The sequence below is a fragment of the Scomber japonicus genome, chromosome 5 (assembly GCF_027409825.1).
Source record: "Scomber japonicus isolate fScoJap1 chromosome 5, fScoJap1.pri, whole genome shotgun sequence".
Taxonomy (NCBI): domain Eukaryota; kingdom Metazoa; phylum Chordata; class Actinopteri; order Scombriformes; family Scombridae; genus Scomber; species Scomber japonicus.
The window spans coordinates 26,436,205-26,464,188 of NC_070582.1; the positions used below are offsets into that span (position 1 = coordinate 26,436,205).

The 27,984-nt window shown below is 38.2% G+C and overlaps 1 protein-coding gene across 2 annotated transcripts; it reads left to right on the plus strand.

Annotated features, from left to right (window-relative positions):
- The first annotated feature begins 1,053 nt into the window (after window positions 1-1,053).
- On the plus strand, window positions 1,054-27,489 carry vps9d1 (VPS9 domain containing 1). Of its 2 annotated transcripts, XM_053318622.1 has the most exons (17): window positions 1,054-1,166; window positions 3,516-3,588; window positions 5,676-5,885; window positions 6,055-6,220; window positions 6,513-6,624; window positions 10,608-10,670; window positions 11,249-11,301; window positions 11,707-11,794; window positions 12,000-12,085; window positions 12,869-13,017; window positions 14,074-14,433; window positions 14,563-14,692; window positions 15,997-16,202; window positions 17,214-17,298; window positions 20,259-20,363; window positions 23,445-23,561; window positions 25,281-27,489. In XM_053318622.1, exons 1-16 carry the CDS (start codon window positions 1,074-1,076, stop codon window positions 23,554-23,556), a joined length of 2,091 nt encoding a protein of 696 aa, XP_053174597.1. In that variant the 5' UTR covers window positions 1,054-1,073; the 3' UTR covers window positions 23,557-23,561; window positions 25,281-27,489. The 2 variants fall into 2 exon arrangements, with proteins under 2 accessions (XP_053174597.1, XP_053174598.1); XM_053318623.1 differs by lacking the exons at window positions 20,259-20,363; window positions 23,445-23,561; window positions 25,281-27,489 and adding an exon at window positions 19,992-20,152.
- Window positions 27,490-27,984: the final 495 nt, after the last annotated feature.

A 27,984-nucleotide genomic window follows, 5' to 3' on the forward strand; every position in this document is an offset into this window, starting at 1 on the left:
TGGAAGAAAAATAAATAACTATGATATAACTCTGTGTCAAACTTGTCAAATATATGCAGCTGAGAACAGCAAACTAGTGAGACATTTACATGTATCCTATAGTGATTCTTTTTACATTTTGTAATGTGGAATGAAGTGTGAAGCTTTTGTTTTCACATTAATCTCTTACAAACTTATAACAGCCAAACTGTGATATATATAAAGGTCAAGCATGGACACTTTAACATACTATCTTCTTTACAACCAACTGCCAACATACTCATTACACTGTCTGAAGTGAGCTAACAGCCAAAGAAAATGAATAAAGGCTTATCTACCTGATTTCTTTCCTATTTCCTGATATTCTTGCATACTACATATGCAGTCCAAAGGATATTTTTTTTGGGGGGGGGGGTTTTGCCTTTATTTTTAGATAGTAACTGGCAGAAATGCCGACAGGAAACAGGGAGAGAGAGGGGACAATGACCTGCCGGATTCGAACCAGAGATGCTGTGATTGCATGTGCTCTAACCATTCGATCACACGGGGGGTGGGGAGGGGGGGGGGGGGGGGGGGGAATTTAAATACAAATTTAAAAAAAATGTAATCTTTATAGAATAATCTTTGTGGAAAAGCAGGGGATTCGTAATCACTTTCACAAGTTTGTTTACACATTAATCTGTTGTAGATTAATTTTAAGTGGTTGGCCTGTGAGCATGATTTGTGACATCATAACTAATTTTGAACCAGTTTGATGTGAATACTTGAAGCCTCCAGTACTTGTACACTGAGAACTGGGATTTTTAATGAGGGTGAAGGGAGAGATGCTGTTTTAAGAATTTTAATTATATTATAATGTTGTAAAAAGTTAATTAGAAAGATATTATTGTTCCCAGCTGAGGTTGTTTAAAAAAAACCCATGTCTGTAGGAGACCTTTAACCTTTTCTTCAGTATTCATTTATCATCATCGCACTCCAGTACAGTAGGTGGCGGTGTGCACCTGTAAAATTTGTTTACAATCGACATGACTCAACAGAACGAAGAAGAAGGAAGAAGAGGAGGAGGAAAAAGAAGGAGAGGACGCGGATTAACCATGGCTACAGCTGACAGTGGCCCGAAGCCCCTGCAGAATGCCATGAAAATGGCTAAAGTAGCAATACAGCTGGACGGAGGGAGCAGACATAAGGTAGAGTGACACTCCCCTTGACTGCACTGATAACAGAGTTAATGTAAACAGACGGAGCTGTCAGCTAGCTAACCTGTCACTGCACGTAAACACGCCTGCTGCCAACACACTAATGCTTATTTAACAGAGAGACTCAGCACACAGTGATGCGTATTGTACAATCTTGCCATTAAATGTAGGAACTTATAATATAAACTCTTTACTCAATGTTCTAGCACTTAAAGTCACTGGTGTCATTTTTAGACGCACGAAAAAGTCACTTTCAGAAGCTGTAATGGTAATGTGGTGTTCTTAAAGATTATTTCCCTTTTTTCTTTAAGCTTTTTTTATAATAAAGCATAAAGTTTTTTTGTAGTTGGCATATTCAGCTTCACTACAATGAATAAAGATATCCTTAATTCTGACTTGTTGATATTATCGTGTCATAACCATGCTATGACGATGCAAGCAAAGGATGTATTACGATATTTATTATGACATATGGGGTGTGTATTTTTTAAAATGAACTGCTCTGAAATATGATTTTTCTACTTTAATAAACATTCACTCATTCACACACACACACTAATGTAATGGTGTTGTACATACTATACATATACACAGAAAAACCCCGTGACTATTCGACGACTCACTTTATTTACTGAGCAATGGCCGCCCCAAACACCTGTTCCGTATCTATAACACTTTCTTAAACATCTTGACATAAAATGAAAAATAAGTTAAAATGAAAATAATCACTGTTTATTAATAGTTGCAAGACTACTCACTTGCATTACATAACCACAGCCTGGTGTTAATGTATTACCAGTATCCTGTAATTGCCACTGTGTGTATTAATGTATTTTCTAAAGTAATAACCGAATGATCCCTTAATCATCAACTGGAATACTATTACAAAAAAGTGCCCTCCCCCCTCCCTTTCACAAGGCCCTGTTTAGCAACAGGGTTTGCTGTGTGATAGATTATTCATTTCAGCCCCATGTTTCAGTTCATCTGTTAATTGATGATATCACACACATAATAAAATGTCAGTTTCAGTTGAGTAGTTTGGTTATGTTTTGTTGAAGGAAAGATGTGCTGTGATGTGTGGGGTTTTTTTTTTGGGTGTGTGTGTTTAGCGATGTTAGGGCAGATATGTGTTGCATCGGTGGGAGTGAAGACATGTGTTTCTCATTAAGTGCTTTGAGCAGTAAGTCACCAGGCAGCGTCAAGTTGAGGCAGGAAGGCTAAAACCGTTCTCTAGTAAATTCTATTTTGTTAAACTCGATGTACTCATGACTGTGCGCGTGTGCACATAAAAAAAGGGATGGTCAGTAAGAGAGAAATCTTATATTAATGTTTGTTTTGTTTGGTTCTGTTTGTGAGGTAGCAAGGTTTCTCTCTTTTCTTCAATGTTGTTATTCTTGTTTAGGCCTGTCACAGTCATTCTACAATATTGTGTCAGAAATAATTTGAAGATCATTTAATACCACTGATATAATGATAATATAATAACATAATAATGTAGGGGGGGGGTGGGGTTGTGATTGGAAGGTGGGCACTACACTTCCGTAAAAAACACAGACTGTCATTATAGGCCAGGAAAGAGTTATTTACCTTTAGTTCCATATAAGCAGCAGCGCTCACTTCTGCAGTCTCCACTCAGGATGTGCACAGTGAGGAATAAAGGCAACCGCTTGCTTAGCCAATGTGACATAACCTCTTAGCTGCTAATGTGTGGCAATATTGAGGTAATTGAGGTTGAGTTCCTTTTAAAAATGTCCACACAGGTTGCCTGTTTGATGTACAAGATCTATGAAGATGCCACACCATTCGAGCTTTGGGGGTCATTAAAACAACCTTGAAATCAATCCTAAAAGAAACAGTAGAGTCTTTAAATACAGAAAAGGCAATATTAGAGATGGGAGAACTGGAAAGATCAATAAAGTAATGACTAGCATCTAAAAGAATAGTGGCTACTCAGTAAAGAAAAACGTTCTGGAGTTGAAATTACAACTCCAGAACTTGAACTTGAACTTGAACTTGTGTGTTTACAACATGTGGCATTGAGACAACCCAACAAATGAACAAGCAACACATAATCCAACACATAAATGGTTTTAGAACGAACATAAAGTGCAAGAACATAGTTGAAATAACAGGCCAGCCAACAGTAAAACTCTTAACTTTTTATGTTTGAGTTGTCAGCCAAATGAAATCTTGATTACTATGTCTTAACATAGGCGTATTTCTAACTAACATGACACTGACAATGATTGTTACTGCGATGCATGACTATCTCTGTGGGTATCTTGTATTGTTTGCTGTTGACCTCAAAGAAAATATCATATGCGTGTGGTCTCTCTGCAGGAAGCCTACTGTGAATATCTTCGGACAATCAACTACATATCACATGCACTTCTGGAAGAAGCTGACTCACAAAGTAAGATCTGAGCGGTGGCATATATGACCGATGATAAAGACATATTCTAAAATGCATTATTACAATAAAATATCTTTGTTTGTACCAAATGGGCCTTCAGTCAACTTTTCAAAAATGAAACTTCCTATTTCTCCTCTTCTGTATCTTAGCTGAACACTTGAGCTTGTGGTCAAGTTCACAGGAAATGATTCAGCTGCTAGCCAAATTGTTTAGTTTACCATTAAACACTACTGACTGTGATAATGTGTTACTGCTGTATTGTCTACTAAATAAAACATGTCAGATTGATCAGAAAAGTTGCTGAAACCCTCTACATGACTTTGTTATACAGTAGAAACCATTATATCAGTATAAAATAAAATCAGTCTTTTATATATAGCTCACAACTGTAATTTAAAGCATACATGGGTCCCTTCTTCTGGATAAGTAACTTGGGCCCCTTCTCCATGGCAACATCCTGTTTTACACCTTCAGTTTTCAGGTCTTATTTTGTGTGAGCTTGTAAAAGGTCTAACTAAGTTGCGAAGACAACTGATATAAGCAGTGATGGTGCGTCATGGCTCCTAAACATCTTATTGATTGATTTTTTTATGGTCATTTAGATTTTACATGTATGGACATATACTGCCATTGAAATAAGAAAGATATAGGCTAACAATATTGGATTTTTTTTTTAATGGATGGTTTCACAGTTTTTCAAGTTAGGTGCTCAAATGAACATTCCTCCTGTTCATACTGACCATTAGAAAAAGATTACAATCACAGTCCTCCTGTACAAAAATGTATTTAAACGTTAATATGAAGCTAATATGAAGCTTTAGCTGGCCATATCAGTCAAATTGATATATTTCATCATTAAAGTCTTTTTAGTGCCAAAGTCCCTCTTTTTGTCAATATACTTCCACCACAGCTCAAAAGCGAAACAGTCAGAGGAAGCACAAAGAGGGAATTTGATGCTAAAAACATGTAAATGTGTCAGATATCCACTTGATATGACTAACTCACACTGCTGAAGACTCATATACGCTTCACATCTACTTTTAAGTGACTGTGTGGACACACTGTGGATTTGGCCCTCCATCACATACATTGAAAGCACATTTGAAAGGGGTCTTTTATGACAGTGAAAGTACCCAAATTGTGAACCAATCCTAAACTCTAAACTGCATCAAGCACACTCAGCTCTCTACTTCCCTCTGGTGACCACCAGTAGGAACTGCAACATCAATCAATTCATTGGTACTGATCAGCAGCCCTGTCAAACAGGCATATTACAGTATCTTCATTTTATACTGTGGTGGAAGTCAAACTGCTAAACGTGGCTCATTTGAATTATTTATCTTGCAGCCTTGTCAGTTTGATTAAGTTGACATGTAAAGCAGCTAAAGACAAAACAGCTCACTGTGGCCTACATTTAAGTAAAATCAGTGTTATCAACTTTTACTTTTTACTTTAAGATGTGCTGTACGATCTTGCTATATATTAGAAAATATTGTATATGTTAATGTATTATATATTGTAAACAAAGGGTAGACAAAAGAGAAAAAAAACAGACTGAGAATCTCTCTCCAGTCAACACACATCGCTGATGTGAACATGAGCTTAATCATTGTAAGTATTTAGACGACGATATTTAGGAGAGTGGGTAAGGGTCAAGGTCTCCGTTGAAACATAAGCATAGATACAAATATTATGTAACATACATGTATGTTTAAAATAAGTCACGAAAATTTTTCAAAATGTGGGTAGGGTTGGATGGGAGATATATCAGATATATATATCTGACATATTGTAGTCATAGGTAACTATATATATCATATGCTCTTTACTGGACCACGATGATGATGTCAGATCATGAGCTGAAAGGTGATCAATACACCAGACTTGCCTCACGGGACAAACAGACCACAAAGTAACAGCCCCTGCCAACCTAGTTAATCATTCTAACCAGGCTTGAACTAATCAACTTGATCACAGTAGTTGATAACATGAAATTGAATCAGAGCTCTCTCAATGCCACGTGATGAACAAAAAAATCCTTTCTCATGACGTCCTTTCTCTTCTCTTCCTGTCTGTCCTGGCTTCAGACGAGAAGGAGATGGTGGCAGTGGAGGGGGAGCGTATGTTGAGGCTGGCTGAGCAGTGTCTGGAGCGAGCCAAGTCATTTATAGGAAAGAGCGCTGACCCCCCTGAGGTTTCTGCCTCTGCCTCTGCCCCTGCTTCCTCCTGCTTGTCACCTGGCCAATCACAACTCCATCAAACCGCTGTCCCCACAGGCACGGTCATCAAAAACACTGGTAAATATTTCCTCTCCAGTGAGAAGCTATGACTCTCTTTCATAGCTTACTAAGGTGGAGCCTGCCCCAACGTTCCCAAATCAAACTCAGCCAATATACAACCACATGATTTTTGTCCTTTAAGCCAATCACCACTTTGTGTCTCTCTGACTCACCTGTGCTGTCATAGTCCCTCTCTCTGACCTGCCTGCTGACGCAGAGTGTAAAGCAACCAGCCCAACAAAAGCCGGTCACCGCCGGGTGCTGTCAGACGGCGGCGGGGAGCGCTCCCCCTTCCTGCCTCCTGAAGTCTTTCAGAGACTGCAAACAGTGGAGTCACAGGACAGAAGCAAAAAGTAAGAGACCCGTTTTTATCAAGGAAAACAAATATTGCTTCATTCAATGACAGAGATTGCCTGAAGTTAACAACACAGCAGGGATAACTCAGAGATTTCCATGAACCAGTCACATGCTTTTACTGCAGAATGTTTTCAACCGACCAATCAGGTCAAAACATCAAGTATATTCTTTAACGCCTTAAATTAATTTATCTACGTTTTAGAACCATGGTTGGAAATACAGGTTATAATATTACAGGTGATTTCCAGGGTTTAAAAAATGGTGTGTGTGTATGCGCATGTGCTGCAGGGGGCTGACACCTATTGAAGAGGCCTCCCGATTGAACCAGAAGTTGAAAGCCAATTATGAGGCTCGTCTGGCAAGGCTCACCCCTGGCCAGGCTTACCAGAAGACGTCTTTGGTAAGTGTGTGTGTGTGTGTGTTTTATATGTGAGCGAGACAAGGAGGGGGAGAGGCAGACCTCCAGATTCTGAGATCAGTCTCTGACCAAACATTTTGTTTACATGAGTTACAGGCCTACTAGAAGTTGCTTTCTAGGAATATGTTTGCTAATTCATTGGCCACATCTTCGTCTTAACGTTTGAGCAATGGACAAACTGGAATATGAGTTAATTACATGAGGTATTACAGTAAAAGTTATGGTTTTCAGGAATGCTATTACATTTGAGGGTCCCGTGCTATGTGCAGTACATCCAAAACAGAGCAGACCACTCTACCAAAGTAGCTGAAAAGTAGGAAATACTATGAAAATACTTAAAAACAAGTTTAAAATGTAGAAAACCTTTCTGTCTAAAAGTGAGCCTATTCTGTCACCACTGTTGCAGCTGTAAAATGGTGGATAAATTGTTGTTGAGTGTCACACAACTCCCATGAAATGTCATTTCATTGTAAGAATTTGATCGGTTTGGTCCAAAATGAAGTTGAGAGGAACCACATGATTAAAATGTTTTATCCCTGTTTGAGTTAATACAGAGTAACTGGGAGTTAGCTGGCACAGCCAGTGGAAGTCTACAGTGGCCCACAAGGGCAAACAAGCTGCAACTTAAGAAAACACATGCAAATAAACCAATCATCTTCATCAATATGCCAACATGTGCACAGCATTTGAAACACAACACACTAACAAAACATACTGCAAATACACCAAAAAACACATTACAGAAATGACAACGGAAGTGTTTCCATGGTGATGAACACATCAATAACACATAAGCGAGTTAAAACACAAATGATGCTTCTTTCCTACCGTAGTAGGGTACACAATGAGCTGCAACCTTATTTTCACCAAAACAAGCTGTCCTCCATGTTCATTACTCTGAACTGATAAACGTACATTGTCGTTTCTGTAATGTGTACGTGTGTGTGAGATCCAAGACCTTCAGAGTCCTTTATTTTGAACACTAGAAGTATATTTTCAATTGTATTACCTAGTTGAAATTAGGGATGAAAGTTTTATTTAAGAAACAGCAAAAGAGAAGGCAGAAACTGAAAGGTAACATGTTTTGGTTCTTATTTTATCACCGTTAGTGGCTAAATATAAAATAGTTGATAACACTCTCAGGTGTCCAGTCACAAATAACTTCTGACAAAAATGGGCTTCCCTACAGACATGATTGATCCTGTATCAATTTTTCTCTGAAGTGTGAAATGCTAAAGCATCGCAATTACTTGAATTACTTAATACCTTGAACAAGAGTGACAACAACAGTTGGTAATTTGTTAAACTTTTAATCTATATCTAACGTAACAGTGCTTGAGTCCATTCTTACATAATTGATCTCATTCATTTCACTCTGTTTACTGTACGGTTCCAGAAAGGCATGATATATGTTACTAATATGATAACATGCTGTTAAATACACACAGTGCACTTTTTACAATGGATACAGTACATTGTGTCATTGAGGCTCAAGCATTATCATTGTTGTATGTTAAACACTGTAGATTAGACTGTTGCTTTAAAGATCCAAATGATTGGTTGTTAACGTGCTTCATGGCCAGTAGTAGCCGGGTAAAACCGCATCAGGGATACAGTTCACTTATTTATTTGTGCAATCCTTGTCCACTTATATCATTAGATAAATAATGCCTCATTCAGCAGATATTTATATATATATATATATATATATATATATCATAGTACTTATCATCGCTATTTACCACAGGGTCTTTGTGATTTTTTTGTAGTTAAAATTATTATTATTATTTTTTTTTTTATAGCAGGCTGTACAGTAGAAGTCAAACAGACATCAACCAATGGTAAGGCTGGTGTGCTCTACATACCAGAAAGTTACTAGTCACTGATTTTCTAATTATAGTAAACCAACATTTGGATGAATTATATCCCAAACACCTGGAATGTGCAGGTACATTTGTGGCTGTAAATCCTACTAAAAGTTATGGTCCTAGGGATGGATTACTGCTCATTTGAAGGATATTTTTAAGAGTTTACATTCACTAGTGGAACTAAAACTAAATTGGTTGATCATGCGTGGTTGGACTGTGTTTTGTACAGTTAAGCCATTGGACATCCATTGTAAACACAAATAAAGTGGACAAACACTGTAGCTGTTCTCCAAAACAGCTCTATCAGCCACAGCCACTTTTCAAAATAAAAGCTCACTCAACAGTTTAGTAAGTGCCAATGCAGCAGTTACTTAAGGCTCATTTTAAGTCCTTAAAATCGATGATGAAGTGAGTTTGTAAAGCTTGCCTCCTCTGTTGATGTGAGTAGTCAGTCTGGAGGATCATTGGCACATGGTTGCTCTTGAATGGGTTTATATAGCTTTTTCAACCTCAGTCAGGACTCTGTCAAAAACGAGAAATGCTCACATGACTGCGTGTGTGTGTGTGTGTGTGTGTGTGTGTGTGTGAGATCTCTAATTGTTTATAGTTTCAGCAGAGTTTCTATCACATATATTCATAGTTAAAGTTTTAAAGGGATACCGCCTGTGCGTTGACTTCGAAGTTCTGGTTTCCGGTGGCATTTCCGGTTTAGAGGTGTGTCGCTTAATGAACTGATGAATGGATACCTGAGCATATAGGGGGTGGGCTGTGTAGAGGTCTGTATCGCCTGTGTTATTTAAGGCGAGATAAGGTGTTAGCGACACAGTAGTCTCTTTTCTTCTCCGTTTAGTCTCTATTTCCAGGCAGAGAAAAGATGGTAAGCCATTTAAAAACCTTTAGTTGTCGTCGGAGTTAAACTATTTCCTTTATTATTAATAATGCTACATTGTGTGCTGTGCCGGAGATTATTATTATTATTGTTATGTTAATATATCATCAGACACGGAAAATGTTTGGTCGTCAGGTGGAGCTGCGTGTTTACTGGAGAAAACTGAAGGCGTTTGTAAAGGTAAAGTTGCACTGAACTGACTCCATTTACATTTGTGGAAATTATGGTTTTTCTGCGGTTCGTTAAACTTCTGCCACTTGTAAGAAATGTTGCTAATATTCTTCAACTTGTTAACATACACAGTGACTGTCGTGTCGGTAAATGTAGCTGCAAATATATTGGTTTGCATTCATTTGGTCTTTACCCCCCCCCCCCCCACCGAAATTCAGCTACTGACAATTAACGTTATTTTTTAATAAATTAATTTTCTTAGTGCAGGTTGAGTGATTAACAAAAAAATAAATAAAATAATTTTAAATAAAATAAAATCCACATATGGCACTAACCAGAAAATAAACCAAACTAAACAACAGCATGAACAAAATACAGCAAATCTTGGTTTAAAACTAGATGAAAGTGTGTGTGTCATTGGCCTGTTTAGGGGACAACTTTCAGACTAAGGAGAAGTAAATTAGGGATTACTTGTGTAACTTGGGCCAAACCATGTCCTCAATTGTGAAAAAGCTGATTTTTGGGTTAGAGTTAGGGTTAGGCGGTTAGTGATGAAGGTAAGTAACTGGGAAATTAATGTGTGTAGGTGGTGTGTGTGTATGAGAGAGAGAGAGTGAGAGTGAGTTTAAGGATGTTTAATGTTAGTGTTTTTAATATTAAGAAAATTAAAACAAAATCTACAGACTAGTACTATGTTGTTTGATATATCACTATATACTTCATACGGTGTTTAGCTGTTTGTTGTAATGGTTGGCAGTATGATTTAGACTTTGGTCTAGATCATACTTTGGTCTGAGTGTTGTTCCTGCACCCATGGTGGTTCCTTTTGTTCCTATTTTGTTAATAGACACATTTTAAGCATGTGATTGGTCTATCTTTACATGATTTAATTAATTATAATTTTAATTTGTTTTTTTTGTTTTCCTCATACACATTTAGCATGAGTTGATTCCACAGTTTAATAAATGGATTTCATTTACTTATTGCATTTACTTATTGCATGATGCAGTGATATTCTCTCCTGTTTTCAAATGCAGACGCTCTCTCTCCAGCGCCAGATGATGGAGAACCTCATCATAGCCAAAGCCAGGCAGGATGCTGTATCCTTCTGTTGTCAGCTGTTGTCCTGTTTTCTGAGGTTTTTGAAAACATCTTTATGTTCCATTGCATTTTAGTGAAGGCTAGTCTGAGTTTGATTATTAACTATTTAGTTTTGCACTATATTAGTTAGCGACACTTTAATTCCCACATCTATTCTCCTAGCTTCTATCAGATTTGATAAAATCCTTGAATGGTTGGCAGAAATGGACAGATGGCACACATCAGTCTCATTGGAAACTAAATATTTAAGAGGTATCTAGCACACTGTTATATCTGCTGATACACTGAGGCATTTAAGGTTTTTGCTCCCAGATCACTAGAAATTACATATAATTGTGTGTAAAAATAATGACTGTAGTTCCTTGTAACATGTTTAATTGGTCATGAAATATGCAAAGCATTGCTTGGAAACAAGCTAGGAGATAGAGGCTCATGTGATGGGAGAACATACATTTACCTGTAGATTTATGATAAAATAAGGTCTGGTAGTTGATATAACTTTCTATGCTTTTGGGGGGAGGGTGGGGGGGGGGCTGTGATCTTTGGAGGTTTTCTTTAACGTTTGTTGTAACACTAGCTTCAGCGGAAGATGGAGGAGAGAAGACTGAGGCTACAAGAAGAGGCCAACAGGTACGCCACAAAGTTCTCTACAAACACACTGAAATAGCTTGAAAGTTGCGTCTGTTTTTAGCTACTGCCTTCTTTCTTTAGTCACCTGAAAATGTGTGTACTTTGTTTGTTAGTTAGTACTACAACAGCTGAAGCTTGCAGTGGTGTGACTTTACTGAGATGACATGTGCAATGCTTCGAACGTTGCTTTAAGAGATCACTCTGAATTCAGAAATTAAGTTTTCTAACAGGTAGTGTCAAAGTTGAACACTTACTGTAATACATGCAGACATTGCTGTATTTTACCACAGTTGTGTGCATCTTTGACCTCAATGTTCCTTAATTAACTGTGGTTAGTGTTGGTGAATATATATTTTTTTTATATTAGTTGTTTTTAAAAGTGATACCCATGTTGTTTCACACAAGGAGGTTTGCAGCATCTGGAGCAATGACAGCAGAGGATCAAGAGCAGCGTATTCTCTACACCAATGTGCTGGAATATGAGCAAGATCATGTAAGTTTGCAAGTAATCAGTAAAATGTAAAAAAAAAATAGGCACTAAACATCCAAGCTAATAATAAATGATGGTAACAATGGAACTGATCACATTTTTTGTTGATTAAGTAAATCACAACCAACTAATTGCCACAGCAGTTCAAATTTTTGATCCAAAAGGGAAGCATTTTATACACTTGTTGATCTTTTTGTTTTCTGTTTAGGATTGGCCCAAACTGTGGAAAGCAAACATGAAGACGAATCCTGATGACGTCACTTTAGTGTCAGGCCTAGTCTCCTTCCTGCTCAGGTAATGAGAGAAAAAAACTGTTAACTAATATTTTCTCTGATTTAGCTTCTGTTTCCCATATTCAGCAGTGAGTTTAGTCTACTGAGACTTTAATTATAACTTGTTCTTTGTAATTCTTCTGCTTTACCACAACACAACAGATAATATGTTGTATTGATAAAAACCTGACTCCTGAATATCCCTGTTACTATAGCAACTTATCGTATGTTCAAAACTAAGCTGCGATATGAGAAGGCTTTCAGCATGAATGTTAACCCTGTGTTACTGTCATCTAGGATTACTACACACACCAGTCATCATATTTACACCTCCAGCACTACACAACAACCGATTTTAGCTTGTGTTCAAAAGGTCAACTCAGACCTGCCTGATTGTGTTGTATCAGCCTCTCTGTCAATACATGATGGTTCAAAAGTTTTTTGTTTCCCTTTTGTAGCTTGACTGTAGAGATAGCGCCAGTTAGTATGACTCCAGATTGTTACTATCCACACGTACTGTAAGTCAAATACATAACAGACATGGAGAGTTTGGAGAGATGGCAATTTGGCCCTTGTCGAAGTCATTTAAATCCTTACACTTGCCCATTTTTCCTGCTTCAAACACATTACTCAAAGACCTGACTGTTAATTTGCACACCCCATCCCTTGATAGATGGCATTTTAACAAGATAATCAATGTTATTATCTTCACCTGTCAGTGGTTTTAATGTTTTGGCTGATAGGTGTACATAGGTATAGGTATACATCTGAATGGCATTACAGAATATTTGCACTCTATCTTCAGCCAGTCTGACCATCCGGTGGTGAGGCTGCTAAGGAAACACCAGTATCGGGTTTACAACAGGCTCTACCCCATCGTCAGTAAAGGTCTCCCCCAGAGCCCTCCAGTGCCACTGAGACCTTCTCGCAGCTCTCACAACCTGCTTCACCCAGGTAGGTTGATTTATACAAAGAATAGATCGCATTTATCTTTATCACATTTTCTCTGTTCTTATCTAGATTCATTTGTGACCATTTTGCTCTCTGCCCCGGGGTCAAAATTGTGTGAAATGTAGTTTGTACTTTCCATTTTGAGATGTCACAGAGTAGTAAATAATGTGATTTGGGCACAAGTCCATCAGCTGATAATTCAGTTGTCCTCTTGAAAACACAAAATGTACCCAGGAGTGTCAGAAATCATTAACATGTTGACCACTAACAATGTAAGAGATACTTTGTAAAGGACTGTATAGCGAGTCAGAAAAACAGAAAACAGTTTATCCAACAGTCCTCTGAATGCACCTTATTTTTTTGATAGTTGGTTCTCTTTTTTTTTTTTAATTTAAAGATAACTAAAACAATCATCACTTAATGTAGATTTACACTGTTAGGGAGTCACAGTTGATGAGGTGACAGTGCTAATTGCTGTGCTGAATGTTTGCCATTTTTCTAAAGGATGCTCGTCAAAACTCTTCTGCATTACACCATCATTTATTCCCCAAAAAGGTTTGTGTCTGAGGTTGCTTCTGGTTTCAATCAGTCACCGCCACAGATCATCACAGAAACTATGTATAAAAAATAATAGTACCATCATATATTTTTTAAATCCTAATTTTTAATACTGCATTTACTCCTAGGAATTTTACAAGAGAAATCCACTCATCATTTCATAATATTCAAATACAATCTTTAATCAAAAAGGTTGAATGTTATTTTTTCAATAGAAAGTTATACATTCTGTACTCTCTTTGTAGTAAATAAAGCATTATGTACTGGAGAGGAGTTTTTTAATATTGATGTATTTTCATTGGAGCTCACACTGGTCTGATTGTACTGTGTTTGCACTTTCAGTGAGAAATCATCTTTCAAAATGAAACAAAACATAGCCCTGACAGTGTTTTAATGTATACAGGAATGGCTGTTTAATCATACTAAATTACATACATTCCTGGCTGTAGATCATTATTATCTGACAATAAGGGGCACTACTTTACTGGGATCATCTTACAGAGACGCAGAAGAAGCCAACTAATACTGCAGGCAGTAGCGTTGGCGCCCAGAGCTTCAACACCGACTGCTCGCTCTCCCCCTCACTCTCCCACGACCTCAACACAAACTATGATGACGAGGAAGTGGAGGAGCAGGTGACGGTGGAGAGGGAGAACTCATTTGAAGATCTGGAGCAGTTCCTGACCCAGCTGGACTGGGCCCCACCTCACGGCGGCATGGACGACACCTGCTCCGATTCAGAGCTGACCTGCGATTCGTCAGTGCAGGCGGAGCAAGATGATACCCACGTATCCGAGTTGGAGACAAGGGCACTGAAAGAACACCTGAAAGCTACTGTCAAAGACATTCATATAGCGATTGGTGAGCATGATGAGAGAGCAATTGAGAGGAAATTGATTGTTGGAAATGTTCAAGGATGAATTTTTACATCAACAGTCAGTATGAAAGTTATTGGGTATTAAATGTTAGCTGTGTTTCTTTGTATTTCAGATCAGCTGCTGTCACTGTGTTTGCTGTCCTTTGAGTGTCTAAACACAGCCAGCTCTAAGGACCTGTGCCTCGCCAGCATAGAGGAAGCATTCTTCACGCCCCTGTGGAGCGCCCTAGTGGCTCTTTTCAGGTACTGCAGCCTAAAACACATCATGCTTTTGTTATCTTGAACATGGAACGTTCCTCACTGCTTCCACTAACCAGGTATGCAGCACTTTCTTAGACTAAGAGCTTAATTGTATTTTGAGCTCACTCAACTCTACAAAAACACTGTGTAGTATTGGTTAAACATGCTTAGAATCATTTGTTGGGTAAGTTTTGACTCAAACACAAGAATTTGAATTCTTGAAATTTGAATTTTTCAGCAAGAGCCTATTTTTTAAAAATCAGTCATGCTGGTTAAATGAAATACACTGCCAGATAACCTCTGGTGTGTGTGTGTGTGTGTGTGTGTGTGTGTGTGTGTGTGTGTGTGTGTGTGTGTGTGTGTGTGTGTGTGTGTGTGTGTGTGTGTGTGTGTGTGTGTGTGTGTGTGTGTGTGTGTGTGTGTGTGTGTGTGTGTGTGTGTGTTCTCTATGTTGGTTATGTTCAAAACATGACTCTTTGAAAAAGCGAGAGCTCATGGAAGAACATGTTTACAGCTAACCAGGAGGAGGTCACTTGGTTCAGGCATTTATTTGTGTCAGTTTATTATTATTATACTGCAGTTAAAGCAACTAATTTAGGTTTGGCATGAATTGTTCCCTAGCAACACAGTGAGTTAGTATCTTTTATTGACCAGCATGTGGCAGTGCTACGCTAAGTCTGTCAGCCTCTTCCCAGCCTCCACTGCTGGTTCAATTTTCATTACACTCAAATTGTTCAATTATCAGCTCTATTAGTATATTAGTAGGTTATACTACTGTATAGTATTTTCTACACAGACACACACACACACACACACACACAACATGCCGCATAAAGTTACATCAGAGATAAATGACAGTAACTGACAAGTTCAATTCAGTGTCATGATAACGATTTTATTTATTCTGTTGTTCTGGTCTGTGACTGTAATCTCTTACAGGCTAAAGGAGGGCACGTGTTGTTTTTAAATGAAAATAAAACAAAGATGTATCTTTTCACTTAGTCCTTCAGGCTAGTTTTGTTAAGAAATATTTATAAGACTGGTTAGACCATTGTTTACTGTGGTTTGTCTGCAGATAGTTGGGTTAACTTAATTGCCATTACAACAGTGTTGTTTGGAATTCGCCTTTCTGAGCTCATAGTGCAACAACACAGACAGGACAACGTTAAACACACTGTACTGGTATAAAAACCTACATTTCAAAATACCCAAAATGTCACAGATATAAACAACTATTTAAAATATAAACTCTTTCTTTCTTTCTTTCTTTCTTTCTCTCTTTCTCTCTTTCTCTCTTTCTCTCTCAGGAAGGTCCACAGGGAAAGAGAGCTGGCCTTTGAGACCAGTTCGAAGCTGTTTCAGGATGCTTCACCTGGAGATGTCGGTGTACCATTGAAATTGTTCCCCCAGGACCCCGGTGCATTACAAGGGTCCTACCCATACGAGTCTGCGGTTCAGGAGCTGAGGCTTCTCACTAAAGACTGCTGTCCGCAGAGGAAGCTGGAATGTATCGGTGAGTTGCATCGTGTTGTTCTCGCTCACTCAAAGGCTGACTTTCAGGACAGATAGCATCTCTTAGACAGGATTAATTCAACCAGAAGGGGGCAGGCTAGACCCAGACTCAGGCACCCATCTTAACTGCTTTTTTAGTGTATTATCTTAAAGTGTCATGCTCTCTGCAGGTTTTCGAGGATTTATGTTTTTTTCTTGCATATGTTGTCAGTATCATATTGACTTGTGTAGGTTTGGTTTGTATACCTATCATGTGGTAGTTAGCTAACACAGGTGGTATTGCACTTTTCAAAGTAAAAAAAAAGAAAGAAAAAGAAAGCACATCAAGCCACACACAATAATTAGTTCTGTTGTCCAATGCAGACAAAAGATTCTGTCACCTGTTTACTACGATGAAACTAGAGGCTGTTGAGCCAAGAATTAACAGTTTAACAACTAAAACAAGTAAAGTATAATATGGGCCACCTGATGATTGTAGTGAACAAGAGCTGGGTTCCTCAGTATTAGTCCTCATTGCAAAGGTTAAGGTGTTGCTCACTGTTTAACAGTCCACTTACTCACATAAACCATTGTTTTGTTTAATCCAAACGGGTAAGCCAGAGTCCTTTCAGCTTTGCTGCTACATGCAGAGAATGTGCGCCAAGCTGATGAAATTCAATCACACATAAGCGTCTATTGAAATTAGAGATGTCACAACTTGTTCTGTGAACTCGGGTGTCATGGAACTGGATCTTACTATTGTGTACCACTTTGCTAGCCATTTGTTTGCCATTTCATAGTAAATTCAGAAATGTGGAACTCAATGACTTTTGAAAGGTGTTGGCTGTAGCTACTCTCTATATACAACAATTAAAAAAAACTAGTCCATAATAGCCTAAATTTGATATGTAGTTTGACTATTTACCTTCAGCAAACAATACGTCCAATCAGTGCCCTGTGTCTGTATATTGTAAATTAGTTTAAGCAGAGGTTTTTAACATGGTTTATACATTTTGCTTCTGCTATGTTACAGTGAGGGTGTTACGCCTGATCTGCGCTTGCGCTGAGGACTACAGATGTCTCCACGAGGTCGAATCTACACCCAAAACAGCTGCCATGTGAGTGAATCATCAGTTTTTTGGTATTAGTCAACAGATAAAATCAGGCTTTTTACTGGAAACAGTAAACTCTGACATTAAGATGCTTCATCACATAAAAATCAATGGCACACACTAGGCAGTTTGAGGATACATTAAGTGGGATGAAAAAGTACAGAGCGGTACACTACAACTATTAGGGGATGTGAATTCCTACAAAGCACACCTCATTAAACTCAAAAATAGGAGCCATCTCACCATTAACTCCATGCTTACGGCAGGGAAGAAAAAAAATGTTCCAATGTCCGGTCGAAGTACCCAGACATGATTTTTTAAGGGCTCTCTGCCCACGGTAGCTGCTCTGTCAGGTCTCATCAGTGCTTAGCTAGGCCTGGCACAGCAGGGGCTGTCCTAGGTCTATTGCCCCCCTATAGAGTGCCTCTTCCTAGCCAGGCCTAAAAGTGGGTCGTGCTGTCTGTCTGGTTGTGAAACAGACCCAGGGTCCCAACAAGGAGCTCAGGCAAGACACGGAGGTTTGTGGAGTCTGCAATGATGCTCAGAGGGTCAGACAAAGGCTCAGTGGGTCATAAGCAGACTTAAAAAATTGTTCTGCTTTTCAGAGAGTTTGTCTGAAACATTGACATATAAATCGAACGCTGAGGACAAAAGTCTTTTCTGTGGATGCAATGACACACTTATAGTTGACCTCATCACTGCCCAGTTTAGCCCTATTAGTACGTTAGCAGGCTGAATATTTCGGCATCAGTGTTGCACAAGCATAGACGGAGAATTTTAGTGAACACACTAGTAAACAAACTGTTTTTTTTACTAAGGTGGGTGGAGATTTAACTACTAGAATAGGAGTGTTTACTGTGTTTTTCAGCCTGAAGTTAAAGTCGGGCACTTTTTTACTAGAGCTCAAACAGCTGACAGGAAACCCATGGAGACTGTCACACCAACATTTAAAGAGTTTTTATGTATGTGTGTGTGTATATGTGCACAGCGTTAATGCTGCTTAAAATCCTCTGTTTACAGTTTTAGTGCGACTCACAAAACGCCCAGTATCAGGAGAATAACGTGCAAAAAAAAAATCTCGTTCCTTCTGATATCTCACTCTCCTCAGACTCCCTTGCCTCTTCGTCCCTTTTTTTTTTTTTTTTTTTGGGATGGATGGGGTTTTTTTTTTTTTTAAATGGCTGTGGCTATGTCTCCTGCTCCATATCTGTCTCCTTGTATTGGAGCGAGTATGAAGTGATCAGAGACGGCGGAGTAGAGGAGACGACTGAGCAAAGCACTTCTCAAATATATCATCAGGAAAAGTTATGAATGATTGTTCTCTGTAAAGCTGCAATGATGAAGAAAATAAACAACTCTGCAACCAAATTTAGTTCAGAGAAAAGAAAACTGAATCATGCCATGTGGCTTTTGTCTTGTTACCTGGATACATGAGTCAAACAAGGCCAAACTTACGAGGAATCTAAATATTGTGTTTTTCTTGTTTATTCTTCAGAGAACCAATAATACAATCTAACATTTCAAGATATAATTTGTAGTCATTTCTTTGGAGTAGTTTGGAGTAGTTTGGCCAGAATAAGAAATAAATCAAACCCAGCATTTCAAATGTTTGCTTTTTTCCAAGGTTCTGGCACTTAAATCATCACAGATCCATTTTTATTTTTTTCACAATGTCATAATGTAGCCGGTGACCTTTGACTGCTCTAATTCAATCAAACTTTCATACAGAAGTGAACTTTTGAGAATTTGGCTTTAAATTTGATTGCAGATTCCTTGAAGAGGTTCACTTAAGCACACGTGACCACCTTTCTTAGTCCGTCTCAATCCAGGTTGCCTCTCTGCATATCACCCAAAGTGTATTTGATCCCTGAAGGACCTGACCAATAGAAGTTGATTTTTAACCGATAGTAATTGTCCTGCTGACAGATGACTTGTATTTTATATTTTCCATTGCTTATTTAGTTCTCATCGGTGTCTCTGCTTATTTATTTTTCACCACTCCCTGCCACTGCGGTTTCACTCACAAACACACTGAATTGCAGAGCTGTAGACACTGCCCTGTTTTTTTTTGTTTTTTTTTTACACTTTTTGTAACTTCTTTGTCTCATTTCTTTCTCCCATTCTCCTGTGTGCCTTTGTTCACATCCATTGTGCTGCTCCATCAGACCACTTTTACCTCTGTATCTTATTAATTAACCCCCCCGCCCCCCAGTTTCTGCTGTCTTTTGACTTGTTTTATCGCAAGTTTGGAATGTATCTCAAACTCTTAAGGGAACGTAATCTCGTTCATTTCAATCCATATTTATGCATGTGGGAAGAGTGCATTGTATCCTCGGAATGCAGAGACGCCTGTTTTCGTGTGAGGGGAATCGGTGTGTTTACAGTAGTGAACTCAGGAGATTATAAGTCAGAGGTTGCAATTGTGTGTGTGTGTGTATGTACATGTGCGTGTGAGGTCCAGCTCTCTGCGGTTACATGAGCCTGTCCACACCTTCCAGAACCTACAGAAAGGAAGAGTATCCAGTTGCATGCAGCCGGGTCAGTTGGGGGCCAGCAAACCTATCTTCTCACGCAAACTAGCAAGCAAGCAGTTAGCCCCTGCGTGTGAGTCCTGATAAACAAATGGTCACTGTCTGCACACAGGGAGAATGCTATCAGGCTGTCATCATCTCCCAGGCTGCAATTTGTCCTCCCAACAGATCTCAGAGAGAGGGAGAAAGACCAGGGAAGAAAAAAAAGGCTTTATCATTTCCATTCCTGAACACACATCCCATTAAGAGCTAAGTTTTGATTGCGTTTCCATTCAGTCCCCCGGAGAACACACGCCATCGTACTCTGTAAATGTCATTCTCAATTTTTTTCCCCCTTCTGCTCTATTTATTTATTTACTTCTGTTTTCCTCTTTTTTACTTGATCTCACCGCCTACCCCTCCTCCTCCTCCTTTTTTTTTTTTTTCCTCCAACAGCGGTGCAGATGACCTGTTGCCCATCCTGTCCTTTGTGGCTCTTCGGTGCCAGTGTCCACAGCTAGTATCTGAATGTGCAGCTTTGGAGGAGTTCATTCACGAAGGGTGAGTCATGGTTATGGGAGAAAAGATAGTGAATGGTTTCCTTTGTTTGCAGCAACGAGGTAAAACAAAGGTTTGTCTGATTAGGGTTTAGTCACAGTTTTGTGCCTACCTGCACAGTCAAATGTGAGGATATTGCAAAATGCCAAATCCAACATTAGAGCAGTAACCACAGTGACTAATACGTTTAATTACTGTTAACTCTCATCATCCTTATATCCAGTTGCAGTAAAACAAACCCTGACACTCTTCACCACCAGCTGCAGCACCAAAGCCATTTTCAGACATGGAATACATGATATGGCTTCATCAAGTAAAGTGATGTTTTATTTTCCATTGAGGCACTGTTTACTTTTATGTAGCAAGCTGCATGTCTAGTCAGTCGCTAATTTTAGCCCCTTTCAGTCTACATAATGGAACATTTAGCAGCTACAGAAGCAGATATGTTTCTCAGGACTTTGTGGAGACCAAAACAGAGCTAAAAAGATAGATGTTGGACATGTATTAATTGGTTAGCCTGCCATTATAGGCTGAGACAGAGTTATTTACCTTTTAATTCCAAATAAGTCTCACTACTTGCTTAACCAATGTGACATGAATAGCCTCTTAGCTGCTAATGTGAAGTGTCAGAAAAATGATCAAGGTCATGTCCATGTCCTGACTTTGTACATATATCTTGGTCAAAGTTCTTTTCAACAACTAAATTCAAAGGATCCTTACCAAAATGTAGGTATTAATGTAGTTGTGTCCATGCAATCACAGGTGAATGGTTGCTGACAGTACAGTATCCAGTTTTTAATGTTAAGTCCATCTTACTCTTGTTTTCTGATTATCATGATGGGGTGTTTGAACAACTAAGATAGCAAGATAGCAGTCCAGTTAGACAGTTAAGTGGGTCTGGGGGGGGGGGTCATGATTCAAGATACTACATCATACTATCATGGTATCATTGCGTGTGAGTTTAGACCACACCCGAGAGGTCTACTCAGCTATAAAAACAGTTGGTAGTAAAAGCCAGCTGGTTAGATTGGCAGTGGCTTAGGAATGGCAGGATATTTGGGATTTGGTTTTTTTCTTCTCTATAAAAAATACAAATAAAGTCCCAACTTGATGTTTATGTAGTTCAGCGGGTTGAGGGTTGAACTGAAAGGAAGAGGTGGAACCAAGACCGGCCACAAGACTTCTACTGTGACAGGGTTGATATCCCGGTGTTTCCTGAAGGCTGTGAATGAGGTCGCAAGGCCTCGTGATTGTCGGGAATACAGCTGGCACAAAAATCAGTCGAGTCATCAAGCCTAAAAAAAGTACATGAATAGAATTTAAGGGAACAGTTTTGCTTAATTTTTTTTGTTTTTAATAAAGAAAACAATCCTAGCGAGCTTTAAAACATTTTTTTGTGTGCTTTTCAAATTAAATGCACCTGTTGATGCTTCTCTTAATGCATTCATGGCACGGTTAACAAAACCTCAGTCAGAGTAAACAGAGATGGACCAGCTGTCATCAAGCCCACGAGCAAATGCCTCCACAAAGATGTCAGTTCTCATCAATCACAAAACTTGGTGGGTTTTTATTACTATGTCTTATATTGAATTTGTTGGATATTGATATAGTATCAGTGTCAAAAGCTCCTGGTACATTGATGGAATTCTAAATATACAACCTATGAGACTTTACCGTCCTTTACTCTGTGTCAAGGTATTTGACGAAAGAAATATTCTAATATTTCTTTCGTTAATTAACAAACCGGATAATTATAACAGGCAACAACATTTAAGAAGCAGTAGAACAGAGTAGAAGGTATCACAGGCACTCCAAACAATGTCATTATAAAAGACATTTTGGTATCGAGACAACACTGGTGCTACATTAGGAACAGAAGGGGAAGTAACAAATTCCAAGTACTCACATTACTGTCATTGACTACGTTTTGTTTATTTGTACATTTTTGAGTATTTTTCAAAGTCAGAAATTAAATTTGTACTTAAGTTTGGTATAGATTAGGCCTGTCACAATAACTACTTTTGTTGGACGATATATTGTCTCAGAAATGATCTCTTTAAACAATATTATTGTCATTTGAAGATCATTTTATACCACTGATATAGTAATAATATAAGAGCATAATGATGAAAGAGGGCGGGGGTTGGGATTGGAGAGTGGGCTCTATGCTTCTGTAAAAACACAGACTGCCATTATGGTTGGGGACAGAGTAATTTACCTTTTTAATTAGTCTGCAGTCTCTGAGGACTGGAGGATACTACTTGCTCAGCATTTAACACACCTCCCTTCCTTTTTCAGTTCATTGCATGAGATATAATATACTTTGAGTACTTTTTTAAGTGAGTTACTTTTTACTTTTACTTGAGTCATTTTTTATAGAAGTACTTGAATACAATTACATTCAAGTAACAGTACTTCTAATTGAGACTGGATATTTCAGTAGTCTTTACACCAATGATTATGAACATACAGTGCTTGTACACTATTCCCTGACCACAGCTCTCTCCACTGTTGAATGATAAGCATCCAAGGATCTCTCCCCCCCCCCCTTTCACTCCTTTGTCTCCATCTGTGCAGCGCAGCGTCATGGCTGCAGTCGCTCTCGTGTCTCACTCTTGTTAGTACAAGGTCAGCCAGAGTTGAGTTGTTCTCCTCCCTCCTTTCCTCACTTGTTCTTCTTGCATATCAAGCTTCCACTCATTACTGCCCACATTGTTCAGCCTGCCCATCCTTTTTAATATTTGTTTAACAGCTCTGAAAGTGTATTGTAAAGAAAATGCATATCCTTTTCACTTACTGTTCTGGTTAAGGTTGGGCAAAGATGTTTGATCTTTGACTCAAATGCTGGGAAATGCTGATGTGGCAATTTTCAGCAAAACGGATAAACTGGGGCTCCAATCTGTCTTTTTGGATGTTTGGGATTTTTGTGGTTGTGCTTCATTGTGTTCAGCATGAAGTTGTTTTCTGTTTGTGTCCCTATTTGACTTTTATTAGTTTCCCTATTTCGATGGATGAACTCACTACAATGTTTGTGATTTTTAAAAAGTGTGTTTTTAATTCATGTACATGTCTTCTCTGTTGCAGGTATTTAATAGGAGAGGAAGGTTACTGTCTGACCTCCATGCAGAGTGCCTTGGCCTATGTCGAGTCGTTGCACACAGCAGGAACTCACCTTTCTGCAGACAAGTTCATTTGAAACAGGTAAATCTTGGTCCAAGTTTGGACATGTATTTATCAAATATTACTTCTGCCTGTTAGATTTGAGAACTTACTAAGATGGTAATATATATTGTTTTAGCTTTTGTTCATTTTTTCAAGTGAAAAAAAAAAATATATTGCAGCTTTAAGACTTGCTGTACTTGCAATTGATCGTTCAAATTTAAATTCATTATCCTCTGCTGACATTCAGGAGAAAACCAAAGTATAGAATTCGAGAGAGAGAATGCCTGAGATGTAAATAATTGGCAGAGGACTGAAATCAAGATGTGCATTTTTGTTGTTGTGCTGTTTTAATGACTTGACCTGATGGCCTATACCAGACTGAACTTGGAAGCAGAGGCTGATCTCTCTCTCAGTTTTTGGCATGGAGGGATGGACAGAGTGAAGTAGACTGAGACTAATGTATTACACTGAGAGGATGAGTGTGTCTCTGAATGGCCTGTCTGGGGTCCAAGGTGTTGTTTCCACACTGCTACTGCGGCAGAGCGAGCATGTGATGACACGGCCGTTATAAAATGTGACATCCTCAACTGGCACTCCCCAAAACTCCCAGTGACACAAAGTTCCCACTGCAGCCAAATATTTAAATTTGTAGACCGCTGCGCTCCACGGAGCTGTCGTTTATCTTCCAGGTCGTCGGGTTGAAGAAGGGAAGGCATTCAGAGTATTTCATACTGATGGAGGAACAATATAATATATAGTTACATATATGACTGTACATGTCGTCTCTCTTATACAACAAAGATTTTGAATGCATTCGTATCTAATAAGGTTGAATATAAGAAAGAATATGACTTTTAATAATCCTTTCAGATATCCAGGGAGAAAAACAAACCTTAATTTAAGTCCTGCTCATTGTTTTTTCAGGTTTGAACAGAACACACACAAAGGACTGTCAAATTAAAGGAGAGCCTGAATGCTTATAATACTGCACAGGGCATAAGTGCTGATGACTACAAAACTCCAAACCAATAATGGTTTGACCCCATTAGCAGGTGTATATAATCCAAATGAATAATCCAATTTAAAATAATGTGGGTTACACTATTTTCAAGGACTCGACTCAACATATTCACAACAGCAGTTATTAGAGGCATCTGTACTTGATGAGGATGGGGAGTGTTTTTATGTCTGTTTATAGTCAGTCTGCTTTAGAAAAGTGCAGCAAGCCCAGTTGAATTTACAGTATAGGAGTATCTGAAGTATAAATAGTAAAAGTTTTGCTGCCACAGAGGAATAAAATAATTCTGGCAAGTGAAAAAGAGTTAAAGCCTCTCTCCTCTAATGAGGGGTACAAAAAGAGTGATAATTGCAGTTTATTTTTACTCCGTCTCACACACAGAAATACTCACTAGAACACTAAATGTGTGGATGCAACTGAAAAATAGTCCCCAACTAATACACTATTTCCTTCCTGTTAAGCAACATTTGCGGAAATATACCTCGACCAGCTGTTTTTGAGAAAATTACAGACCTCTACAGAGTGAAACTATTTATTTGTAATTGCCATATTTTAAAGATTTATGTCCCACAAGCAGAGCAGGAAAGTCAGAAGGTCATGAGAGATGGGTTAATGCGTTATTGGTTTCGGTACTTTCGTGAGTTATTTTGACAGTAAGCAAAGTGTATAATGTTCCCAGCCTTATTATTTTAACACAATGATTATTATTTTTTCAAATGTATTTTTATTTTGTGTTGTAGGCTGCTGCAGTCAGCTTTCCTGCTGCGCTACAGAGAGACAACAGCTGAACCTGCAGCTCCCTGCAAGTTGTATGGACAATGTTATGTACAGTGTATACATTATATTCAACAGTATGTTTGTGTACAAGATAACATCTTGTATACATGCACACACAGTGTATATTTAACAGGACCTCCTTTTCCTTCTAAACCAGTGCCTAAGGAGTCCTGTCTAACCAAATCAGACCCTGCATGGGGCCAAACTGGGCTTTACTCAGTCCTCCTCCTCTTAAAGATGTGTTTTCAAACTGTAAACATGTGATGCATTGCCTAGCACTGGATGGTTAAAAGGACTACTGTATGTGGTTGAGATTGGAGTTAATTTAGGGAACCTTTTGTAAGTGATGCCATTGATTATAGGAGCGCTTATAGAGGAATAACCTGAAATATGGTTTACAAATGTATTCCCTTTAATTTTCCCTCATTCGGGAAGTCAAATCTATGAAAAAGCACTACTGAAGTTGTCTGTCAGGTGTGAATCAGTCAGTCATGTGTGCTTAGACTGATAATTGTCTACCTAAGAGTATGCTATTAGTGATTAGTTGTTTTTAGGAAATCCTTGGGAAAATCGTAACACCTCAGACTGATACAGCATCAAACATTTTTCATCCATGTACCTTGTGGCATTTTTTTTCTCTTTCTCTTTTCCTTTTTTTGTTGTTTTTTTTATTTTTTTTTATTTTTATTTTATTTTTTACAAATTACAGGCAGACTCATAAATCAGATTGTGCATGTTTGATCATGTGAGGATGATGTTTGAATGAAATATCTTAATAAATGCACTTTGGGTGTTGAGGCTACACTGGATGATGATTTTGAGTTCAGACACTAGATCTAAAGACAGCTGTGCCTACAGACAGAGACGGTGATTGTCAGACGTTATATAATAGGGATAAGGAGAGACACTGGAGGAGCACAAGAATATCTGCTATGGGGAAAAGTTGCGTTTATAGCAGAATGACTGACACTTAACACTTAAAAGTAGTACTTCCTGTAGATAGTACTAATACTGTTGCACTTCGTTAGTTAGCGCCACTTTTCGTGTGTGTGTGTGTGTGTGTGTGTGTGTGTGTGTGTGTGTGTGTGTGTGTGGCCAGTAAGACTATTTGCGAATCAAACCACTGGGACCACAGGTACATGTGACCATTTTCTTGCCATTTTAATTGAAAATACATTATTTTACAACAGTTAATTTATTTTTACTTCATTGTCTGTATGCATACCTTGGTTTTTTATTTTTTATCCCAAGTGTGAAATCAACAAACTCACCAAAGGAAAGCAAAGGTGTAATCTCATTTGCTCAACCTTTGTTTTTTTTATCCCAATTTTCATGCAATTGTTTGATGTCTGCAGTTTCCCAGACTTTTCTGAAGCATCATTTAAAAGAAGCACTGCATGCCAACCTGTGTATTTAAAAAATGGATTAACCACAGGTAGTTGTTGAGCTGATTAGAAAATGCTAGATGCATGGTATTGAAGGGATTGTTTTATGACTGCTCTTTAATGCTTTTCTCTGAACCCTTGAAGCTGTCTTTTTTCCTTTTAAAAAAAATATGAGCACACACTGAAAAGAATTTACTTGTATTGGTTGTGGATTTTTTAGCCCCTTTACTGCAAGTGAGGAGTACTTAACTATTTTCTAAAGCATGCTGTTTTTCCTTTCAAGTCTTTTAGTGTTTTTTTCTTACCACTGGTTTCCATATAGTGTACAAACCAACTTTAAAAAGACTTGAAACTTGCTTTGTATTTGTCCCTCTGTGTTAGAGTTTCGGTTGAAACTTCAAAATGGACTGAAAAGTGCTGCTGGTGGTTGTAAACTCAAACTTCTGAGTCTCGCAGTGAAACAACAAAAATAATGATTATGTGATTACCAACCTAACAAGCAGGTTTCAAGTCTGGAATGAATGGAAACCAATAACTGGAAAAAAACATTTAAATATATTCAACTATGGTATGCTTAGTAGATGGTGGACAGGGATTGAAATTGTACTCATTGTTTAATAAACGGGCTAAAATATGCAAAATTATTGTTTTGTGTTTTGAAAGACACCTAAAGCAGACTTTTCCTACAATGTCTGTTCTTGAGATGGACTTAATAGACAGAAAACTTACAGTTTTATAGATTTTCATTTTATTGTGCTTGTTTTGTTTGCTTGCTTGAATTAACTATTTAATATATTTTTTTATTTTGTATGGTTCCAAAAGATGTGAAAATATGTTTTAAGAATAGTTTGGGGTTTGTTAACTACTACAAACATTAAGAGCAGGAACAGATTGATGTTTATATAAGAAATGTATATGGAAATCTAATAAAAATTGGAGGATGCCGTTATATTTTTGCCAAGTGGATTAAGCCACTACATTCATGTAAATGATTTATTGTATAGTTTGTGTGGCTTATGAAAAGTGAATGTTGTTTTGTTGTTTATTAATGTTTTACTGTGAACGCTTGGGAATAATGGGATGAGAATGATGAATGTGTGTGTTCAAGTCAATAAAGACTACAGAGAAATGTTTAAATTATTTAAAGTGTGTTTTCTGATGTCAGCATATCACCAAGCAAGTTCAACTTACTCATGTAGTGTCTGCTTGAGGTACCTTGATTTGACCCATCACTCCTATAAGAAGTACAATCAAAATTCAATCAACTAAAACTATGCACAGC